We start from the raw sequence: 21,434 nt of genomic DNA, 5'->3' as shown, positions 1-21,434 counted from the left end.
ACTTCTGCCGCGGTGTTCTGCATCCCTCATCAAAAATCTTTTATTCACCCGCTAACCGTTCTCAAACTGTTACTTAAACACCCATTTTTTTTTTTTTTCCAGGCTTAATGCATTTGTTTCTGGCCCATTTACCCCTTCCTAGTTATTGAACGAGGCTCCGAGGTAATTCCTGCTTCCCCTGGGGTGAGCTTGGCGCCGCTCACTCGCCTACGAGCACCTCCACTGGCTCCCGCACCATTGCGCAGAGGCTCGCGCAGACTTACTGCTCCAGAGGCAGCACACCATCACAGGGTCCCCAAGAGCGAAGTTTTCATCCACTAACTCTATAGCTGACGTGCAAATCTGCAAACGTTTACTTTGTAACGATCCAAGGTGTCAGGTACTTGCATCTATTTAGTTCTTAGAAGTAGTACAATAGATAGAAATCACTCTCGGCTATCCAGATGAAACGATGACTGCCAGCCGTGTCAGCCAGAAACAACCCGTGGGCAGGAAAGTAACATCTAAGCAGAGCTTCAGAGGGTGCAAAGAGCCGGTTTCTTGGCTACCTGTCATCTAAAAGCCTTACCGTAAGGAATAACTTCTCAGTAGGCTAACTCTGGTAGCTTTTCCAAGGTATGCAGAAGCCAAAGTCAAAGGAAAATTCACATCACATAGGCTACAGGTTTTTCATACCTTTGTCTATGAATTTTCACAAAGCACAAGTGTTATAGAATAACTTTACACTGCAGTAACTGTTTCTTAAAATACCTTTATGTCATTAAAAAATGTAGTATACATTAACTGTACAAAATTATAAAAACTTTAAAAAAAGGTTTATATAATGCCTTGATTCCTATTCAGGACAATCTTTTTGTAAGCATCTGAGTATTTTTACCTTCCTCTCTGCGATTTCAGATCAGCTTTCTCTGCACACACTCATGCAGAAATCACTTTGTTGACTTGAATACAGTCAATACATACCTTGATGTCTACAGTCCATCTGGCAAAACAGATTTCACCCCCCCCCCCAAAAAAAAAAAAGCTAAGAATTAACAGCAGAGATTCCTTCTATATTACTGTTCTTTCTAACACAGATAGTCAGAAGGTCTGGTTAAGAGACCAGCCACTCACCTCTTCCTATACTATAAACTCCTCGTAAGCACTATCAAACGCAAAATACAATAACTGCTCTGTATCTCTGCCACATCTCTGCATCTGAACAGTCATCTGGGTTTCTCTCCAGATTATACAACCTGGACCATACCTGAAGATACCACAGTAATATTTGTTAAAAGTGAGTTTCACTTATTTTCAATATACAGACATATACTTTCAAGAATGTTAAAAAAAAAAAAAAAAGAAAGAGAAAGATCAAATCTGTATTCAGTCTAGAAACAGACAGAGAGGACAATATATATTTGTATGCTATAAAATAGTGGTTCTCACTTATTCATCTTCTTATGTATTCAGTTTTTTGGTCCGTATCTGAGTCTGACGAATCACTTTCATCAGAACCAGAAGAATGTTGCCATTCACGAGAGATGTTATGACAGAGTGGTTTCTGCATGGTTCCTGTGTCATCAAGGAGTTTTGATTCAAAAGCATCGGAATCTTGCCAGTCAACTTTATCTTTCTCGGAAGAGAGGAGAGCAGTAGAACTATCTATGTTCTCTTCAGAGGTTCCCAGCAGCACAGTTTTTAAGTTTATGGTAAAGCAAGCACTATTCCTTGATCCAGAAGAGGTACAATTTACCTCAGAGAAAGGATTTAGTAACTCTGTACTTGCACCTTTACCTTCTTCAATGTTCATTTCTTCCTCTTTGAAATCTTCTAGGTCAGTGTCTAGATTTTGACTTGCCTGACTGCTGCTGTCTTCACAAGTACTGTCCGTAGAGCACTGCAGAAATGCATTTGACGTGTCAGAGGAAAAAGGCGCTCGACTGAAGATATCACGCCTTGCATAGTCATGATTACTCCCGGTATCGCTTCCACTGTCATCGTCGTCATCTTCATCACTGCCATAGCCACTATGTTCCTTTGCCTTTTTTTTAACCTCTTTAAAAGTTACCTCTACAAAGGTTATTTCTTCAGATTCAAATGTAAAGGGTGAATAGGCAAATGTATTGGTGAATACCTAAAAGAACAAGGCGAATTAAAAAAAGAAACAAATTTACATGCACATCAAACTATGAAAAAGTACCTATAAACGTGAGGTTATCAAACAAATGGTTCTCTGTACCATGTTTTTGGCCTTTTCTGCAAAGCTCAAAGCATCTAGAGTTATTCTGTCTTCTCTATTCCTGTAAACATAAAACCCTGCACTATAAATCAAGGCGCACGCACACAGAAGTGACTGCTAGTACCAAGCAGCATCAGACACAAAGTGTTTTAATTCTCACTTTTGAGATACCTGAGACTAAAAGCTCATTTCATAAATACATCTTGGACTTGAGGTGAATCTTGCAATTCTCTACTACCTCTTATAATTACCATGCCAAAGAAGAGGAGCCTTACATGAGTAAAGATTTCAATGTCCATTAGAAAGTTACCATTTGAAGCAATGACCTGGGTAACATCCTAAAACCCATTTTCTTTGTTTTACTGGCCACTTGTCTGATGATTACTGACAGCTGAAGCACTGGACAAAAATAATGCTGAAAATTAAAGATTAACCTTAGAAGCAACTTGGCAGAGTCACACTGAGCACTCTTAGGGATAGCAAGGTAAATTTAAGAACAGAGGGGGGAAAAAAAAGTCTTAGAAAAAGTTGACACCAATCTGCTCTAGCTGTGTTTGTAGAAAATGGTAAAGGCTTATGTAAAAAACAAGGAAACAAAAAAACTCAAAGAACAAAATGCGAGAGAAATCACAGACTATAGAGAAAGAAGAAGAAAGCCAAGAAGTGGATAGAAATGAGACCCCAGGCATCATATTCTTGCCTGAAATTAATTGGAAATTAACTTCAGTAAATAATGACTTCTTCAAGTGTTAAAACATGACACACTCACAGAACAAATTATTTTATTCAAAATACCAGAAAAAAAAAGAGATTTGTTACCATTATCTTCCTTTCTTCATTAACTTAACTGTTCTTCCCTAATCATGCACTTTAGCCAATCACTACACCTGACCAAATAGTACAGCAATTAGAACGTATTCTAAATCTGAAGGTACCTTCCAAATGCCACTGCTCACCTTGTGTATGTGACCCCCCCACAAGTAACTGTTCTTCCAAAGCTAGATTGTTTCTTTTCTTCTGTCTTTTGTTTTTACCCAGCTTCAATATTCAAGTATATTATGACAGCCTGATCACAATCCTGAGAAACTACATTACCTCTATATTCCTGTAGAGATAATTTGCATATAAATTTCCTTTTTTTTTTTCCTGTTAAAGTTTTCCATTACCTCCTGTTCACAATAAAATACAGTAAGAAATTATAACTGAGCCTGGAGAAGGAAGCTGGCCATTAGGCCACACAGAGGAGTGGTGCTCAACTCCACTGCGTAACGTTTCTTGAAGTAACAAATACGATAACTTGCCTGCCAGAAAAATATCTGCAGATAACTGTACCCCAATCTATAACATGAGGTACATGTGAAGCTTAACAAGTTGGGGACCTCCTAGGTATATCTGTTTTCACTAAAGAGGATGGTTCCTTTGACTCAAAAGCTACTGCTGATGTTTACAAAGTAGACAGGCTTCCTGAGAAAGTGTTTGAAGATTGCTTCCTCAAAGCAAAATCTCATCTCTACAGGAGTCTTTGATGATCTGTCCTTTGTCTCCTTGTCAATGTGAACTGAGAGTAAGTTCTTACATGCTGCATGTGGGACCATTTCCAACAACTTCTTTGCAAACATCATCCAAATCTTGCTTTCTTACCAGGCTACTGAACTGTTATTTTAGTACTTTTCAGATGCTCTCCTTGTCTCCTTTTGTGGACAATAAGCAAGAAGCATAGCTCCAGAAGAAATACCTTAGACCACTTATACTGGCTCTTTGTTTCTCCAGATCTGCTTAAGTTACTGAACCATCTTTTGCAAATTCATGAGCCTCACAGGCCAAACATCTCAGTTCTAGGCCATATTTATGCTTCTCTACAGGATTAGTTGCTCAAACAGACTGGGACTTAAAGGTACTTTGTCTTTTTAGCATAGTGTCCTAAGGAAATGTGGTGAAGAAAAAACCTTGAGGCAAATTTAAAATATTTGCTTTCAGTTACAGGAACTCTTAAATGCCTTTCTATAACTCCAGCACTCAGGGGACTAGTTAAACTATCCTCAGATCTTCAGGGAATGATCTGGTTCTTGGTGTAATAAATGGAAAGTTTTATTCAGTCATGGCGGGGACCAGATTTGTTCCTAGAGCGGAGCACAATGCTGCAAGATGAAGTAAAGCTATGCTGGGCAAAATGAACCAGAAACCACTTTGCTAAGGAGCGGCCAACATCAAGTTTTCAGAGTACCTTTAGCAACGCTGTTAGTGATTAGGTTTTCTCCCTATGTACTTCACCCAAGAACTGGAATGGTTTTGATTTGGAATTATTGCTCTGGCTCAGATAGTGGAAGACATCTGTCCTCTGTGGCAAGGATTGACATATAAGCTAATTTTCAAAGAAGGGGTCAGTTATTCCATGTTGGATACTCTGCTGTGGGGTCTAGCCTGCATTTGGCTGCTGTAAAGAGTTCTTTTAAAGTTAGGCTGGGGAGTCTCCCTGTCACTACAACTTACACACTAACTTATTCCAGAAGTAGCAAAAATGTTTTTGAAAAAGATCAAATATTTACACTGCATAATACACAAGATTCAGTAATCCACAGATTATCTTTGAAAGCGGTTAACTCCAAATTTGTTATTATATGCACTTGTTTAACTTTTAAATATGAACATTAATACATACCAAGGTATGTGGAAGTGATTTTTTTTGAAGAAAAAAACCTCCTGCATACATACAGCTGATGACGACAACAACGACCATCAATGAAAAACATACAGCACCTGTGATTGTAGCTATACTATAATCTGCAAGATGAAAAAAATCATGAATGAAGTTTCTAATGATCACATTTCATATTATACATTCAGCGTAGCTATTTAGAATTGCAGAATAATTTTGGTTAGAAAGGATATCTAGAGGTCCTGATCCAAACCAAGATGAAACAAGATGAAAACAAGATGAAATTCAAGGTTAGATTCAAGAATTAAAATAAATAAATATATCATCTTTGATAACGATTTATGCAGTCAGTGTAGATACATACACTTAGCAGAATTAACAATAGATGCATAGCCCCCAATGGAAGGGTTTTCATATTTTACTTACAAATCCCCCAGATGCTTTTCACTTGGAAAATATTTTCTCTCTTACTATTTTCAGAATTAATTGACTTGTATATCTTGCTACATAAAAACAAAACGCTTGCACAAAATCAAGTCATACAATCCATTCTGGATCATAGAACAATTACCTTGTTGAGTTACAGAGCCTGCAGTTACACATTTCCAGGGTGACGAGATGGAAAGTTTATTTAGAGATGCAGAGACCATAACGGACACACAATAATTTCTATTTGGATACAAATCTTCAATGATCGTACTAAAAATTTCTGAAGTCGTTTTTTCACGTGGCCTCTGCCATGAAAGACAATGTTTTAAAGTCAGCTATTTGCCTAAGAGAGATCCCCAATCCTTGATAAGACATTACAGCTATTTCAGTGAAATAATGCAGTAGTTAGCACTGACTTAATGAAACTTCTTACAAATCAAATTTCACTTGAGGGTATTAGCTCTTTGAAATGGAACAGTTTTGTTTGCAAGAAAGAAAATCTATAAGGATTTCCAGTAGTTTTGCCCTGGATTCAGCAAACCAAAGCATTCCCAAAGAGGGGAATGCTTTTTCATATTTTTCTAGCCTTGAAGTATTCACGCAAACATTCATTTCATCAAGCAGTTGCAGGATCTGGAGGGCGTTTGCTTCATGGAGATATGCAGTAACATTTTAAAATTTAGAAGTACCATGAAATTGCTAGTTTTCTTACACTCTTCAAACATATTCATCTTCACTGATTATTAGGCACTTGATTCAAAACCTTGGAAAGGAACTACTTTTAGTATTTTAATTGTTTTTTATCATGTATTACATCTCAGCTCATAAGCTTAACTAAGTGGGCTGGGTTAATAATTCTCACACTACAGAAGACAATATTAAATCTTTCCTATTTTAGCAATTAGATACTGCTGAAAAGTACTCAGTGCACAGGCTGACTGACAGAAAGGCTTGCTCTAACGCAATATTGCTGGGGGGAGATGAAACTAATGGAGAGTATAGGGAAATTTTTAAATGTTTCAGCATCAAATTGTTGTTAACATGTGAAACTGCAAAAACTGACATTTCATAGGAAGGTTTACCTAGCCAAGAGTTTCATCTCTAGTTTTAGCTGATGTTAAGATGCCCACCATATGCCTATTTGTGAAACATCATATAATCAAAGATTAAAAAAGAGCAGAATTTCCTTCCGTCTCCAGATGTTGGTCATCATATGCCTCCTTGAAGCAGTCTTACACAGATTCTACACGTATGAAACTGCCAATGATATTCCAATTCAAAAACCAGGGGAAAAACTCTATATTAGGCAAGCTGTGTGACAAGCTCTGTAACTCATAGCAAAACGAGCTAGAGTGATTAAAGTACTAATCTGTCTGACCTGCTGTTCAAAATTGCCAGTACAGGCAGTCTGCCCTCTGGTTAGGCATTTTATTCCAGTGCTTTGCCAGTGCCAGTATTAATCTCTCTTGATGCTTAACTTAAAACCTTCACTGCTGCAATTTCAGTTTGCTGGGTTTTGTCCCAGAGTGAAGGTTTAGTCAGTCAGGTTTATTTCTTCTTTCTTTGCAGTCAATGTTTACATCAAGAGACTTGGGCCTCTCAACATGCTTTGCTTGTTTACACTAAGCAGCTCCCTATACTTCCAGTATTTCCTGGTGAGCCATGGTTCAGGATCTCCCCCTCCCCCCAAGTCCTCACTGTTCCTTTTAGGATCCCACACAATCAGTCTGTGCCTTTTTTGAACCTTGGAATGGACACAGTGTTGCAGGTGAGCTTTACAAGCACTAAGAATGTGAAGAAAAGACTTCCTGTAGGTTCTCTATGGTATCTTTCCACATCCACTATGACGTGGTCTCCATTTTTTGGCAACATTTGACTCACGTCTAGCTTGTAACATTGCAGAATGTGCTCATCCTTTCTGGCAAAACTGCTGCCTATTTAGTTGTTTCCACTCTACTCACTGCGTAGCTCACTATTCTTAAGCGTTCTGCCTTGCATTGTTCCTTACTGAATTATCTGCTATTATTTTAAGATGATTTCTCAATTCTGTAAAGATTGTATCAAGTAATAATCCTGCCTATCTAACTCTATTGTTCAATACTCAAACCAAGAGTAAAAATCAAGATTGCTTGACTTCTGTAAAGATACAGGGCAAACAGCATTCTTTTTCTAGACTACTTCCCTGGTGCATAAGGAACCCAAGTTTGCTCTTGACAGATTATGTTGGCTCTCTCTTTGTTTTCTAAGTACTTTCTATTCATGTATTATTCGCTTCTGTGAGCCTGCTAACTACTAGGGCCATTTTATACTTTGTTTTCCTTTCTTCTCTGAAGTACAAATAAAACCAGAAGTTCTTTACCTTATGCTGTCCATCACGTGTTTTCAGTGTTATCTCATAATCGAGCTCTTTGTATATATCGATTAAAGACAGCAGCTTTTCATTTTTTCTCAAGTGAGATGTTGGCAGCTTTACAGTGATATTCATGCAGTTTGTACAGGAACTTATATTAACTTCTGGTGGTCCTAGGAATGCTATTAAAAAAAAAAAAAAAAAAGAGAAGTGTGTGTGGGGAAGAACATATGTTTTGCATTTAGTACCGATTTTGTTTCTGTGATGGGTATACAGAATCTAGAGCATGTCGCTGTTGAATGTCCAGAAGGCCTTGAAGCATATAAGTTCCAGGGTCAAACTATATTTTCCCAAGTGAATAGGTTTTAAAAACAAAAAGAAGCAGTCATTCAGCAGTGGAGGGGAGGGAAAAAAAAAAAGGATATAGCTGACAGAGGCAATCACTTTGTCTTGGGTCCTACAGAAATCTGAGCTTTTTATCTTTTTGAGAGGAAAGCTGAGGTTAATGTACAGAAAAAGATAACTACTTTCTGAACAGTCATCATCATATAGTCATTCTCTGGAAGGGATCTCTGTAGAAGTTCATTAGTGTGCGGCCCAATTCATATGGTTGCAAGAAAGGCTACATGTTGCAACACTTTGACAGCTGAGCTCCAAAGACTAAAAACTAGTAAGAGCAGGACAGAGAACCTAATTAAATGCCACCACACTTCTGTGCGATTGCCTTTGACTTCAAAATAAAGTTCAGTTCCTCAGAACATCCATGTTTTGGGGAAGCCATACACACTCTTTATCTCCTTTTTCCAAAACTATAGAGTCATCAAGATCAGAGAAACTACCATACTGGATCAAGCCTACAGTCTTCTTTCCTCCAACAGAGGAAAGAATTAGGAGTTCAAAATATTACAGGAACAAACTACCTCCAGAACCATATATTTCTTCATAGCACAGTTGGGGGAGGGAAGATAAAAACACCCTTGGACACTTTAAATTTACATTTCACTTCCATTTTCCCAGAAGCACCTGAGTTTTGATCAAGGTGGAGACTGATTCACCAAGCTCTGCAAAATTCAAAGAGTAACATACATTGGGTAATTATTTCTGTTCATAAAACTGGGTAGGAAGGGAAGAGGTTTCACCTGGATTTTTTTTTTTTAAAAAAAAAAGCTTCATATCTACAAAAAATGCAAGTTTTCATCAAACCTCAAACAGAAAAGCATATATTGTTCAATACAGTTCCAAACTAACTACTTCCTTTCAATACTAGCTTGAACTTGGTTGCAATTGTTATCCTGACTCTCTCTGGAAAACATATCTTTTTGCTCAAATCCATTTCTCAACAGGACTAAATCCACTCTCACTATTTTAAAGCAGATGTGAACTACTCCCCATAGGAAATAACTCAGGATAGTCTCCTACCTATTCAGTCATTATGAAACAAAAAAAGACTACTGGGTTCATGACGTCCCATGTCCTAAAAAACACGTTACAGAACTTGACTCAGTTGCTTATGATTTGACCTAGAGAACTTCCAGAAAAGCATCCCACTTTAAGTTTACAAATTGTCATTGATGGAGAACCAGCCAGATCACCTGGTATTTTGTTCCACTGGTCAACTCAAAACACGTCTCTTGTTTCTACCTCAAATTTGTCTAGCTTCCAGTCAGGATACGCTGTTATGCCTTGTTTGCTAGACTGAAAAAGCCTGCTAGCACATTAACCAGAGGCCAAGGCACTTTCTGATCCTTTTCTTTATTAAACTAATTGTTGAAGGACTTCCACCTCTGACAGATGTTTACAAATCCTTTAGGGTTTTGGGGGGGCTATTCTCCTAATTCTCTCCATTTTTTTTCCAACATTTTTGGGATCAGAGGTGGATATAATGGTAGCTACCACTGTTGAATTAAGACATAACAAACTCGCTATTTCTCCCCTGTAGTCCACCAATTGGAGAGTACACCCATTACCTTCAATGGAAGTTACTTCTCTAACTTTTTCAAACCAAGTGAGCTGGATTGGTATAAAGCTACAGAAACCGTCTATTATCAGTAGCTTTAGTCTCAGCACACCACTAACTACTGAGCTCTCCAAAGAGACATTCCTTTATCTTTTTTTAATCTTACTTCAAATCTGAATTCCAGAAGCAGAGCTTCAGGTTGAGGCCACCTCTGGCATGAAAAGACGTAAGCATCTTCTTGTAGAAGCAAATAAAAGGAAAAAAGTAAACTGATGAACAAGCGGATAAACCTCTTCCCCCAACATCTAGTATGGACATATTTTAATTCCTAACACTGACTACTTGAAGACACAGAATCTTAAATAATAATAAAAAATACTGCTTTAAACATCTTACACAATTAGTGACTTTTACTTTGTGCTTGTGAATGCTCAACATGATACTATTTCCTACATACGTACATGCACATACATTTTTTCATACATATATAAGCATATATGTTGTTTTTTGTTTTTTCCCCAAACCAAGAATGTTGCCCATTTATCAGAACCACTTTAGCCACACATTTCAGAAAGCTGTCTGTATATCTTATGTTCTGTTATGCACTAGATGATATATCAACTCACATTCTCTCACATAAAGGAATAAAGATAGCAACCATATTACCTTGGAGTGTCTTACTGTAAAGTTCGCAGAGTATCATTTATAAGTAAGTAGAAATAAAAACTACCAAAATGAACAAACGCAGACAGATAACTTACTCTCAGTAGATGGTCCAAAATCAAGTAAAGAAGAATTGAATACTTCAGTTCCTACGAAGCTCTGAACTACTGTAAAGTACCGAAGGTCAACATCTTTAAAATCCTCTGTCAGATCGCACAAGAGCTGTGTAATATTTGAACATCTTTTAGCAGTATTCCAGTTCCTTTAAATTGAAATAAAAATCAAAATAACCTATTACCTGCTTTAAGAAAGCATTTCTGAAGAAAACAAAAATTGACAGATGTGCTGGATCAAAAGATCAGTGTTCTTGCTCAATGTATAAGCAAAAAATAAGATCTGAATTATTTTTGATTGTACTCATTCTAGGAAAGCAAGAAAGATTATTTCAATGAAGACCTTAAAAATAGCAAAATCGAACTCAGCTGATCAAGAGGTATAAGGGGAGCAGAGGGAGAATGTGTAGGTGGTACCTGTCTGGTTCTGTTCCCAGGGCAACCTAAGTCACCACTGTCATTCCTACTGGAGGACCAGAACACGAGCAGTATTGCTTCCTGCTTTGCACATTCTGTAATGATAAACTTGAAGGATGCAACCTCAAGACAGCCCCTCCACCAATAGCTAATAACATCTGAAGCTCTTTCAAATGCTGGGTCATTCGAACACCCATCTGCTCATCCACATTTACACTACAAGGCTAACTTTGCTTGATTTGTTGTTAGTCTTTTGTTTTCTTTATTTCAATGGCATACTTGTTTAGTCAGCGGCTGTATCAGTGTGTTTTTAGACGGCATTGCATGAAGGGGTCCTAATTCAAATTGGAGTTCCTAGATTCTACTACCATTAATTAAAAAAAGAAAAAAAAAACAAACAAAAAACCCCCTCAAACCCAGGATAATCTTTCTACTGACAATATATTTGAAAGTTACTTCTGATACAAGTTGTTTTACATGCCTCAGACTAGTCACACACAAAACAGCATTTGACCCATAACCTCAAACATGATTATTTTTCAGGCCTTTCTTTTCCAGCTTGCAGTTGTGTCATAAAGACCCAGAACAGTTATGTACGTAAGGAAGACGTACAGCATTAAGGAAACTGCCTATAAAGATTTTGGATAAATGACACTGAAATCAAATATACTAATAAGATAAATTGGTTCTATATCAAATGGCCAGTCTCCTTAGCCTACATTCCCAAATCTTCATATGTCCAAGAGTCACAAAACCACATCCTTCAGGAAGACAAAAGCAGGGTAAGCTCCGGGAATGGCGGTGATATAGGGGGGAAATGGCTCCCCAAAACCCCATCACTCCATGTCAGCTAGAACATGCAGGTGAGTACCAGGGCAACCAGCAGGGCTGACCTCAGCAGCCTCAGTGGCTCATTTACTCCTATAACCAGCACTCCTGGTTACCTTGCAAGTCTCCAGGAGCTCAGCCCTAAAAGCTAGCCACATGTCATATCTACAAACAAAAGAGCTACTCTTGAACAATTTTGTAGCTACAAAACATCTACCAGCCACCTTTACAACTAGACACCTTGGCAAAACTCTGTTTCCAAAAGAACAGTTCAGCTGAGCAAAGGTCAGTCAGTTCTTAGTGCTCCTGAAGACTCCTCCAGTAGACCTAGTGCAATCTATTTGTTAAGGTACAGTCATTTCAAATGATGACAAAGAACAGAGTGCAAAAAGAAGTAAAGAAGTTATTAATAAATCTGAGTGCAAATGTCTCTGGATTTTTTTGCAATTGCTTCTTTTCAATGACACAATTTGCTACAGCGTGAATATGCAGCAAGCTTAAGTGAGGTATAGCTAATTATACAGTAAAATCAGACATACCTGCGGTCTGCAGTGTACAGGACACGATAATGTATTGGTACAGTTAGATTAGTTCCTGCCTGCCAGGACAAAATGTGCTGGAAATTTTGAGATTTCATTTGTAGATTGTGAGGTGGTCCTCTCACAAATCTTTCTAAACAGAAAAAAAGTTAAACATATGACATGAAGAGGAATGACAAGCAAATGCAAGAATGCATCAATTCTAATCAATAAATCCCACTAAAGCAGCCTATTATCAGCCCCAAAATAAAGCAACTACAGAATAGCATTGAGTTCAGCACAATAGCAACCAATGCAAAGACTATCCTGTTCTGCTTTATCTGTACGAAGTTCTTCCTTCAAAAGGCAAAAAGTTTTAAAACGATGCCTGATAAGCACATGCAAATCTTTTTATAAAGCATTAGGAAATATATTTGAAACACAGTAAGAACTCTTACCAGGCAAGCTGTAACAAGCTGTAGACAGAATGCTGATGCACACTGGAAAATGAAACTATGTATTAGTGCACTGTATGTCTACAATATCTGACTCATGAGACATACTAATTTATTACTGGCAATATTAATTTGCAACAGTTAGAGACAATACTAACTATTCTCTCAATGGAAGTGCTTCTGTAGCCCCTTAACTTTGTGTGTGGCTGGGTTCTCTCTTTAACGTCTTCCTCCTTTTCTCTGCTCTTTCTTCCATTCTCCAGAGCGTGGATGTCCCTCTCCAATCAGTTGTCGGATCACGCCCCCCTAGCGGCCAGTTCTTTGATAACTGCACTGTTTTTCAGGCTCATGCTGATCCCTAGTATAAGAGGCTGAAGTCTCAGTTTGAACAAACTTAATTAAGAAGTACTTATCAAATATTATCTTAAGAGAGTTCTAACCGCATCTCAGGTAGCTTACTCTGCTATTAAACACCATGTTAAGTCAGGACAAGAATCTTAAAACTGATCTGGAAAAAGATAAATATCACAGCTTAAGAATATGACAATCATTTTCACAGATGTCCTTTGCTGAATGTGGGGAATCTTCAGTGCAGTAGCTTAAGAACTTCAGGATATAATTCACTGTTTTCAGTCAACTAACTCTTAACACTCTCTATTCCAGTTGCCTCTCCTTTCCAAGGTAAAGTTCATGACCCATTTCTGTAACATTCCCCCATTCCCCTGTGGGTGCTTCTAACTTTCTTCCACTCTATTCTCTGCCTGTAAAAGAAACAAAAACAAATGGACACTGTGACACTCTCACACTTCTTGTGTTAATGGCCACAATTAAGGCCACGTTCAGCCTGTCAGTCAGGCCTACAGTCTGAGCATCCTCTTGATCTCAGTCTTCTCTCAGATCCTGACATCTAGAGTCCTTCCCTCACCCCCACCCTTTTTTATACACACACACACATATATATATATATATATAAAACACTCATAAGAGACTAGCTTTTCATCCAGATTCTCACTTCATCCTTTTTCACTGGGCTTGACTAATCCAGTCTTGTGTTATTCATGTCTGTTCAGTGTTGTTTCAAGTCATTCTTTTAACTATTGTTTTGACCATTCTAAGTTTTTCTTGAGGTACTCTGGTTTACTTCCCACCGCTGAGCATGACAAATACAAACTTCTGGTTTTCATTTTCAAGGTTTTGTGGCCTATCCTTTGTCTCTGTTCTTGCTGATGAGATACTAACTCCTACCCTCAGTGGACCAGAGAAGTCATTAGTTTAACTGCAAACAAGCATGCCTTCTCATGCCTTCTGGTCACAACAACTAACCCTCTATCCCAATAATAAGAAAATATCCACAACACTGCTGACCTGATGCCACTGTTGACTTTTTTTTTTTTTTTTTTTTTTTTTAATTATTCTCCTGATCTTGGCTAGAATGGTAGCTCCTGTACCTCAGGGAATGTCTTTCAGATTTTACATTTGTGCAGCAACTAGCACAATAGCACTAGTAGTGGTCCATGACCAAGGCTCTTGGGTGCCACACAACTACTCTTTCCTGCATCAATAAGATGTGCCACAATAAGAAAGATCCTGAAAAGATAAAAGAAGTCCGAGACTTAAAAAAAAAACAAAAAACAAAAAACAAAACAAAAACAAACAAACAAAAAAAACCCCACACCACAAACGCCAGACCTTTCTGGAAATCTACAAATAATGGCTGGGAGCATGTGAAACATGGCACAATACACTTTCTTGCTAAATTAGAGGGTATTCAGAACAGTTGTGGGTCAGACATCCCAGGTGTTCTGCTCCAGACACACAGGGAGAATTTTCCTAACGCATAAAAGCAGTTATTTTGAATTCGTTCTCTATTTTTGTAAAGAACTGGAAGACAAGAGGAAGCATTTCTTATTTATTTAAATAAATATCTTCACTTAAATAAATATTGTTATGGCTGCAGAGAAGTGTCTTAAAAATCCTGACTCGTTAATTAGCAGTGGGCACACACAGAAGCATATATAAATGCACCTAACTTTGTTGAAACCATTTGGATTTTGCAAACCAAGTGCCTCTTACAAATCTAGCTCTCAGGACATTAGTCTCACAAGTATTAAACTATGCTCCCAGCATCCAGAGATTAACCAACTCAAATGAGTTGTACATGCAGCAAACATATGTTCACACAGATGACACACTGAGGCTTGAGAGATGAGTTATTTAAACCACAGATATCCTCTTGCATGTCTTCTGTTCCTCTACATTATTATCAAATAATAAATACACCCTTACAGAAGTACAGTTAACAGAAGTGGAACAATCTATTTCTTCCGTGATAGTAACAGATCACCTGTCTAGAAAAAAAGGCCTAGGCAGAATGAAAAACACAGCACTGTACTGTAACAGTTATTATTCTTCACCTGAACACAAGCTCAGCTTTATAGTCATGATGGTAGGAATTCTCCCTTTTCCTCAACAGGCACACAGCCTCTAGCACATCAAAGATATTACCATTATACAAATAAACATTGTCAGTGTACAGACTCTACTAATGATACACTTCCTTAGAGCAAACTCTTTGGTTTAGAAGGAGCATTTTTTGCTGTTCTCTTTTAACCCAGCTACCTTGCCAGTCGTCAGCTGTCTTGTTGAAGGAATTCCTGTTCACAAGATCTTATCTCTCCTCCTTTGTGAATTTTAAATACTTCTCCCTTTCAAAATCAAGTTTAGTTCATTTAGAGTTCAAAATAGTTCAGTAACTTTGTTTCAACAAATAAGGCTAACAAGAACAGTTGGAGTTGTAAAAACTGAGTAAGTCAGACTCTTACATAAGGAACACAAGCAGAAAGAAGAAACACTATAGACCAAATAACTGTGGGAAACAATGGACTGGAGGAAAAAAAAAGATTGTAAACTAAACAGGGAAGTCTTTTGTCCTTTTTACAGAATTAAATAGTTCTATCAGGATAATTTCCCACTAAGTTTGTTGTTTCAGCTGTAATCTATGTTTGTTGTGCCTATTAATCTGGAAACCAGAGTGTCCGGGGGAGGGGAACACACATACCCAAGAAATGAAAAACAAAATATCCAACTGAAAGTCTACTGGAAATGTAGGGAAAGTAGTAAGTTGTTTTAAAGCATTCTTTTTCTGAAGGGAAAACGGGTTTATTTATAGGTCAGAATATATAGAATACAGTGGAATCTTGATTCGATAAAATATTCCAGGGACAGCTGTATAATAGCATGCTAGAATCACAGTTCAGTAACTCAGAAAAGGCAATAATGAAAAATCAGCAATAGTACTTTTCTTACAATATAAAATTACAAGTAACTTACCAAGTTCATAGAAGTGCAGTGGTCCACTCATCAGTGTTGCCATTATGATTAAGAAATATAACCTACTTGTTATGAAATACACATTTTGCTTCTATACCTGCAAATACATTAAACAACAACAATCAGATTCAGCAAATTGTATTAGTGAACAACTTGCAAGTGAAATGAGGTCTATATACAAAGAGTTATTTTCACCGCTTCAGCATGCGTGCGTGTGGGGACAACAGCACTGAAAGGGTACTGAACAGCACTGTTACTGCCATTACATTACAGGGCAGCCAGTTTAGACACGTAATTTTATGATAATAGCATTTTTCCTTTTTTTCACGTGGAAAGCACTGTTATCGTTTCAAATAAATGCACAAAACATTTCCTGATTATTTGTACTGATTTTGCATGAAGACAGCATCTGAAAACTCTATGCCACTGAATCCAACATGATAAATACAATAAAAAAATAATGACTATTTGGCTTTATTTGAGCTGGAAAGTGATTACGTCACCAATTTTAACTAAATATTTAATCAAGCCCACTTAGTTCTGGCACTAGTGAATGAGACAGAAAAAAAATGACTTTCTTATTTAGGTGAAGCATACAGATTACAAAAAAAAAAGGAATGAAAAAAAATCCCTTTTTACTCTCTACAAGGTAGCAAGCTTTGTTCAGAAGCCACATAGAAAACTAAAGCCTTACAGTATTATTTTCATAGTCACTTTAAAAAGCAGAGTTATACTTGTAGGATCTGATCCTTCAGGCTGTTCAAAATGATCTCTCCGTGGCGAAAACTTTGAGGTTCCTGAATTCACTTCACAAAATATTTTTCTGCTTAAAATCTTGCAATTAACTCCAAGATATATCAAACTACTCCATATATAGTACCATAGGTATCTGCCCATGTTAGTTCCTTCCTGTAGGATTTGAAGCATTCCTGTATGACTAACTACTGAGCGGCGCACGTACGTACCTCAAAATGATCTATCACTGAAACAAGCAGATGGCATGTTTATTTATAGAAATCTGCTTATTTGAATACCTTTCGAGAAGCAGCAAGACTGCAAGAAACGTTTCAGGTAGAGAAGTCAGTGGAGGAACGTACTAAATCTGCACAGGTAACGGGATGTATGGGTTAGCTTTACTGCTGAAGCAGTGTGAACCAGAGGATCACGCAGCGGATTGCAAGGTTACACCTGCGCTCTGTTCCTGGCTTTGCAGCGGGACTTGGGCTAAGTCAGTTCTAAGGATCCCGAAATTATTTAGTCTTAAAAAAAAAAAAAAAAAAAAAAAAAAAAAAAAAAGCCAAGTTACCTCCGTTAACCACAAATCCGTTTCCCAAACGGAGCCAGCAGTGAGCTGGACAGGGCCCTGGAGGTACCACTGCCGGATACGCAGCGTTAAAAGGTACCAACAGGCTGCTCAACTACTTTGTGCCTCCCCAGCACGGCAGTGGGCTCAGCGAAAAAGCACTTAAACCTAACGACGAAAAGCTCTGCCAGAGCGCACTGGGGTGTGCTTTTCCTCACGGATTTGAGCCAATACATCTCCCCGCACCCAAGCTCGCCACAACGCGCCTCAGGGCCGATTCCGACAGTCAGCTCCGCGCTCGCTCATACAACCCTCCTCCAGCGCCCGGTTTCAGCGCGCCCCGGCCGCCTCCGGCCGAAAGCCCGCCCCGGGAAGGCGGCCGGCCCTCCGCACCAAGCCGCTCGCCGCTACCCAACGCGTCCTGCCCGTACGGAGACCTCGACCTCCGCGCGGCGCGCAGCGGGGCGCTCCGAGAGGACGGGGGCTCGCCAGGAAGCCCCTCCCGGCTGCCTGGCGCCCCCGGAGACCGCCCCTCGCCGCGGAGAGGGGGCAGCACACCGCGGCTGCCCGCTCAGCTCGGCCACCCCACCGGCCCCGGCAGCTGCCCCGAGCCCTGGGGCCGCCTGTGGCGCACAAAACCGCCGTCCTCCCCCCCCCACCCGTGGCAACCGCCTCCGCCCCGGCTGCCCGGAGGCAGCCGCTCCACCGCCCCGCCGCAACCGCGCCGGACAGCACGTCTCCCCGGCCGTACCTAGCTGCAGGCAGCGGCTCCGCGCCGCAGACGCGGCTCCCCGCAGCCCCTCCATCAGACCCGAGCCGCAGCCACCGCCCAGCAGCGCCAGCCAAGCCAAAATGGCCGAGGGGGCGCTGTGGGGCCAGGCGGGCGCCAGGCCCCGCCCCCTTCCTTACCCTCCCTTCCCCCCCCCCCTGCCGGAAGCCGGCAGCGCGGCGGGGGGCCGTTGCGGGGAGCCGTTAGGGCGGTTGGGGGCGCCCGTTAGGGCGGTTGGAGGCGCGGCGGGGGGCAGCGGCAGCCCCCGGGGTCGGGGTCGGGGTAGGTGGCGGGCGGTGGCAGGCGGAGCTGCCCCCGCACACGCGGATTTGGTGTTTGTTTAGGTTCGCCGCCCCGCGGCCGTGGTGGTTTTTCTCGTAGGGGGACGTTCTCTCTTCGTATGCGTGTGAAGTGTGCTACCGCTGATACACTGTTTGATAAGTGTTTTCCATAACGATGTACTTTCTGGTGGCTAAAATAAAGTGAGGGATGTTCCATAGAGGATTTTGGTACCTATCTGAGGCACTAACCAGGCCTGGTGAGCGGTCGTGTCCCATCCCACCTGCAGCCTCCCCAGGGAAACCTGCCAGTGCCTTGGTCTCTGCTCACGGTGACGCTTGCAATTTTGAGCGTTACTTGGTGGCCCAGAAGAGGTCGTTCTCCATCTCCTTCAGCTACATAAGGTAAAGCGAATCTGAGATTTCCAAACGCTGTCTTTTAAGGCTTGTTCAAACTTTCTGAATAGGATATATACTTGGCTTTAACCCATGGCTTAGAAGTAGTCGGGGCAGCTTTTCTCTGTCTTACTTCACACAGAAATAATCTTGGATCCAAGATGCAAACTGTCAGGACACTGTGCAAGCCAGAGGCTCCGGGGTGGTTGGGGGCTGCTGGTGGGGCCTCTCTAGGGTGCCGGTCCCCAGAGACAGCCCCAGCCCTGGGGGTGTCACACTGCTGCCTGGTTGGGGTTGTGGGGCTGGGCTGTGGCGGGGCTGGAGCTGGCCCCACTGTGGGGTCCTGAGCAGGGCTGAGATAGGGCTGGGGCTGGGCAGGGTTATGTACAGGGGTCCCAGATGAGTGTGGGCAGGGCCAGCAAGGCCTGCTTGTTACCATAAATCGGCAAATCAAACTCTCTAACACTCGATTTTGGAGTGGTAGAAAGCAGGCATTCTTTATTGTGATGGCGCCGGACACACAGGGGATCTCTTCACCTTATGTGTGTGCTGAGGCATCTAGCTTTCGAGATTAAATACAGCTAATGCATACATATTCATCATTTTTCCAGGAATTCATCAACATATTCATTACTTATCCAAGAACTTCATTAGCATATGTAAATGTCTTTGATACATGTGCATTCCCGCCCTCAGGTGGTCTTCTGGGTCCTCTGGTGGTCGTCGATAGTCTTCCTCACCATGTCCTTTAGTTGAACTTATTTCTTACACCTGCTTTATTTGCTCTTGGCCTGGTTCCACAATACTTAATTGTATGAGAAAGGTTATGGCCAGCAGAAATTCCTGTATCTATTCTACTCAAGGCCAGAATAAAATGAACTTCCTTTATCTTGACGAACTCAACATGGTTATCAGCACTGCCTTCACACAGGAGGAACCATCCTGCTCCTTCAGGCTTGGTGTCATACTGGGGTTCTGACACAAACTGGAAAAGTTCCAGTTTCTGACTAGATGCTACAAAAGGGTTAAATTCACTGTATGTTTCCAGATGAGTTTGTCTGAGAGGGCCAGTATTACATATGGCATCTTTATTTCTGTTCCTTGGTTTCTTGTTTTGAAGGGCCCTCAGATATGCAAAGCTGGAAAATCTCAGTTCTAAAGGAATTCTTTGAAGGACAGCGTGTTTACCTGGAAGCACAGTCTGGAATGAAAATTGGAATGAGAATCTGAATTACAATCAGGTCAGTTCGGCTGCAGTAGTAGTAGTAGTACTGTGCCCTTAGCTTCATACATCTCCGAACATAAAAGTCTTCTAAACTCTAATTTCTGTTTTGTTGTTGCTTCACTTACCCCTTAGCGTTCATTTTTTTCCCTCAGGACTGTTTTACCTGTGACCTCTTTCCCTTCTTTTTTTTTTTTTTTTTTTTACTGTTAACTGCTTTTTTTTCAGCATTATTTTTAGTGAACCCTCTTTCTAGTTTCCTGCCATCTTTGCAGAAGTTCCACAAGTCTGTTGTCCTTCCCTGCATATTAGATGACTTTCACTCTTCTCATGGTCTCTCAGCAATTTGTGCTGAAGACTGAAATTTAGCTGCTCACTTTACATTTTTTTTCTCTTCACCCATTTCCTCCTCCCTTTTTTTCTGATAACTGTGTGCCTTTTCACTTCTTTAAAACTATAAATATAACAAAAAGTAAGATCCTCAACTTTTTACCCCAGCCAGTGGTAATGCTGTTACTTGGTCAGTGACAATAAACATTTTGTCTGGCCTAGGTACAGGACGGTTGAAGCTAATAAGTCACTGGTTTATTGTATGGAGAAAGAGAGTTGTGAGGAGGAAAAAAATGATGTGTGCAAAAGGAGAGGAAACAGTTCATAAGCTATAGTTCACCCAGAGGTCAGCATTTTTACTTTTATAACTTCAGATACAGGTACTAATTCACCTTCTTGCCTACCTATCTTGTAGTGAGAAAACCAGCAAAAAGGAAATTATAGTATAGAAGATTATTTTTTGCTAATATTTGTAAAGGAAAGGAGAGAAAAAATTTGCAGAGAGGAGTAACATTGGCCATGGAGTGCTCTGCTAATTTTGCCTTGATCATAGTATCAGCAGGTGGCTTGGGGAAAAAGTAAAATGTAAGATTGTTCCAGTTTAGCATGGTAGAAGCCCTAAGAGGTAAGAACTTGTGTGGCATAATAGCTAAAGTCTAGCCACAGAGGTGAAACATATGGGAATAGGTGACAAATAGGGCCTTTGTGAAAGGACCAGACCTCTCCCTGCCCCTGAGGGATTTCCAAGAAAAACATGTAAACCTTGAAAGGTTTTGCAAGAAAGCCTTTGGATAAAGGTGTAGTGGCAGCTCCAGTGGGCCAGGTTCCATGTTTACACATCCCCAGCTAGTGGCTACAAGGAACTGTTTACATCCATGCACTGGATGCTGAGAATGCTTGGCTTTAGATTTGTTATAATAAAATTGCAGCCTGCTCTATCAGTCTTCTGGTGATACCTGTGTTATCCTTTGCCCATGATCAGAGTCAACTCTATGATCTCCCTTGTCACTGATTTTTTTAACTTTAGGAGATGATTTTTTTTCTTCGCCTTTGCTTTTTCCTTTCCATGGCTACTGGTTTATTCTTTTCACTAAGACTAACAAAAAGTACCTAGAACTGAATTGTTCTCTTGGGTGATAGCTATCCTTGCACTGCAGTGTTGCTGAATTACCTGAAGAACAGTCGATCCTTTCCTTAAG

The 21,434-nt window shown here is 40.3% G+C and overlaps 1 protein-coding gene across 3 annotated transcripts; it reads right to left on the bottom strand.

The window, feature by feature from the left end:
- Positions 1 to 731: 731 nt before the first annotated feature.
- Positions 732 to 18,091, bottom strand: IFNAR2 (interferon alpha and beta receptor subunit 2). Of its 3 annotated transcripts, none has more exons than XM_062598465.1 (9): positions 17,992 to 18,091; positions 15,938 to 16,034; positions 12,611 to 12,652; positions 12,174 to 12,306; positions 10,375 to 10,538; positions 7,666 to 7,838; positions 5,449 to 5,611; positions 4,881 to 5,002; positions 732 to 2,116 (listed from the first exon to the last, which is right to left on the bottom strand). In XM_062598465.1, the coding sequence occupies exons 2-9, from the start codon at positions 15,978 to 15,980 to the stop codon at positions 1,433 to 1,435; spliced, it is 1,524 nt and encodes a 507-aa protein (XP_062454449.1). In that variant the 5' UTR covers positions 15,981 to 16,034; positions 17,992 to 18,091; the 3' UTR covers positions 732 to 1,432. The 3 variants fall into 3 exon arrangements, with proteins under 3 accessions (XP_062454449.1, XP_062454457.1, XP_062454465.1); XM_062598473.1 differs by lacking the exon at positions 17,992 to 18,091 and adding an exon at positions 12,766 to 12,965 and having other exon boundaries at positions 15,938 to 15,977; XM_062598481.1 differs by lacking the exons at positions 15,938 to 16,034; positions 17,992 to 18,091 and having other exon boundaries at positions 12,174 to 12,302.
- Positions 18,092 to 21,434: the final 3,343 nt, after the last annotated feature.

This window comes from Rhea pennata, chromosome 1, assembly GCF_028389875.1.
Source record: "Rhea pennata isolate bPtePen1 chromosome 1, bPtePen1.pri, whole genome shotgun sequence".
NCBI lineage: Eukaryota > Metazoa > Chordata > Aves > Rheiformes > Rheidae > Rhea > Rhea pennata.
Note: the sequence above shows the minus strand (reverse complement) of the source record. Positions and strands in the feature narration are given on the sequence as shown.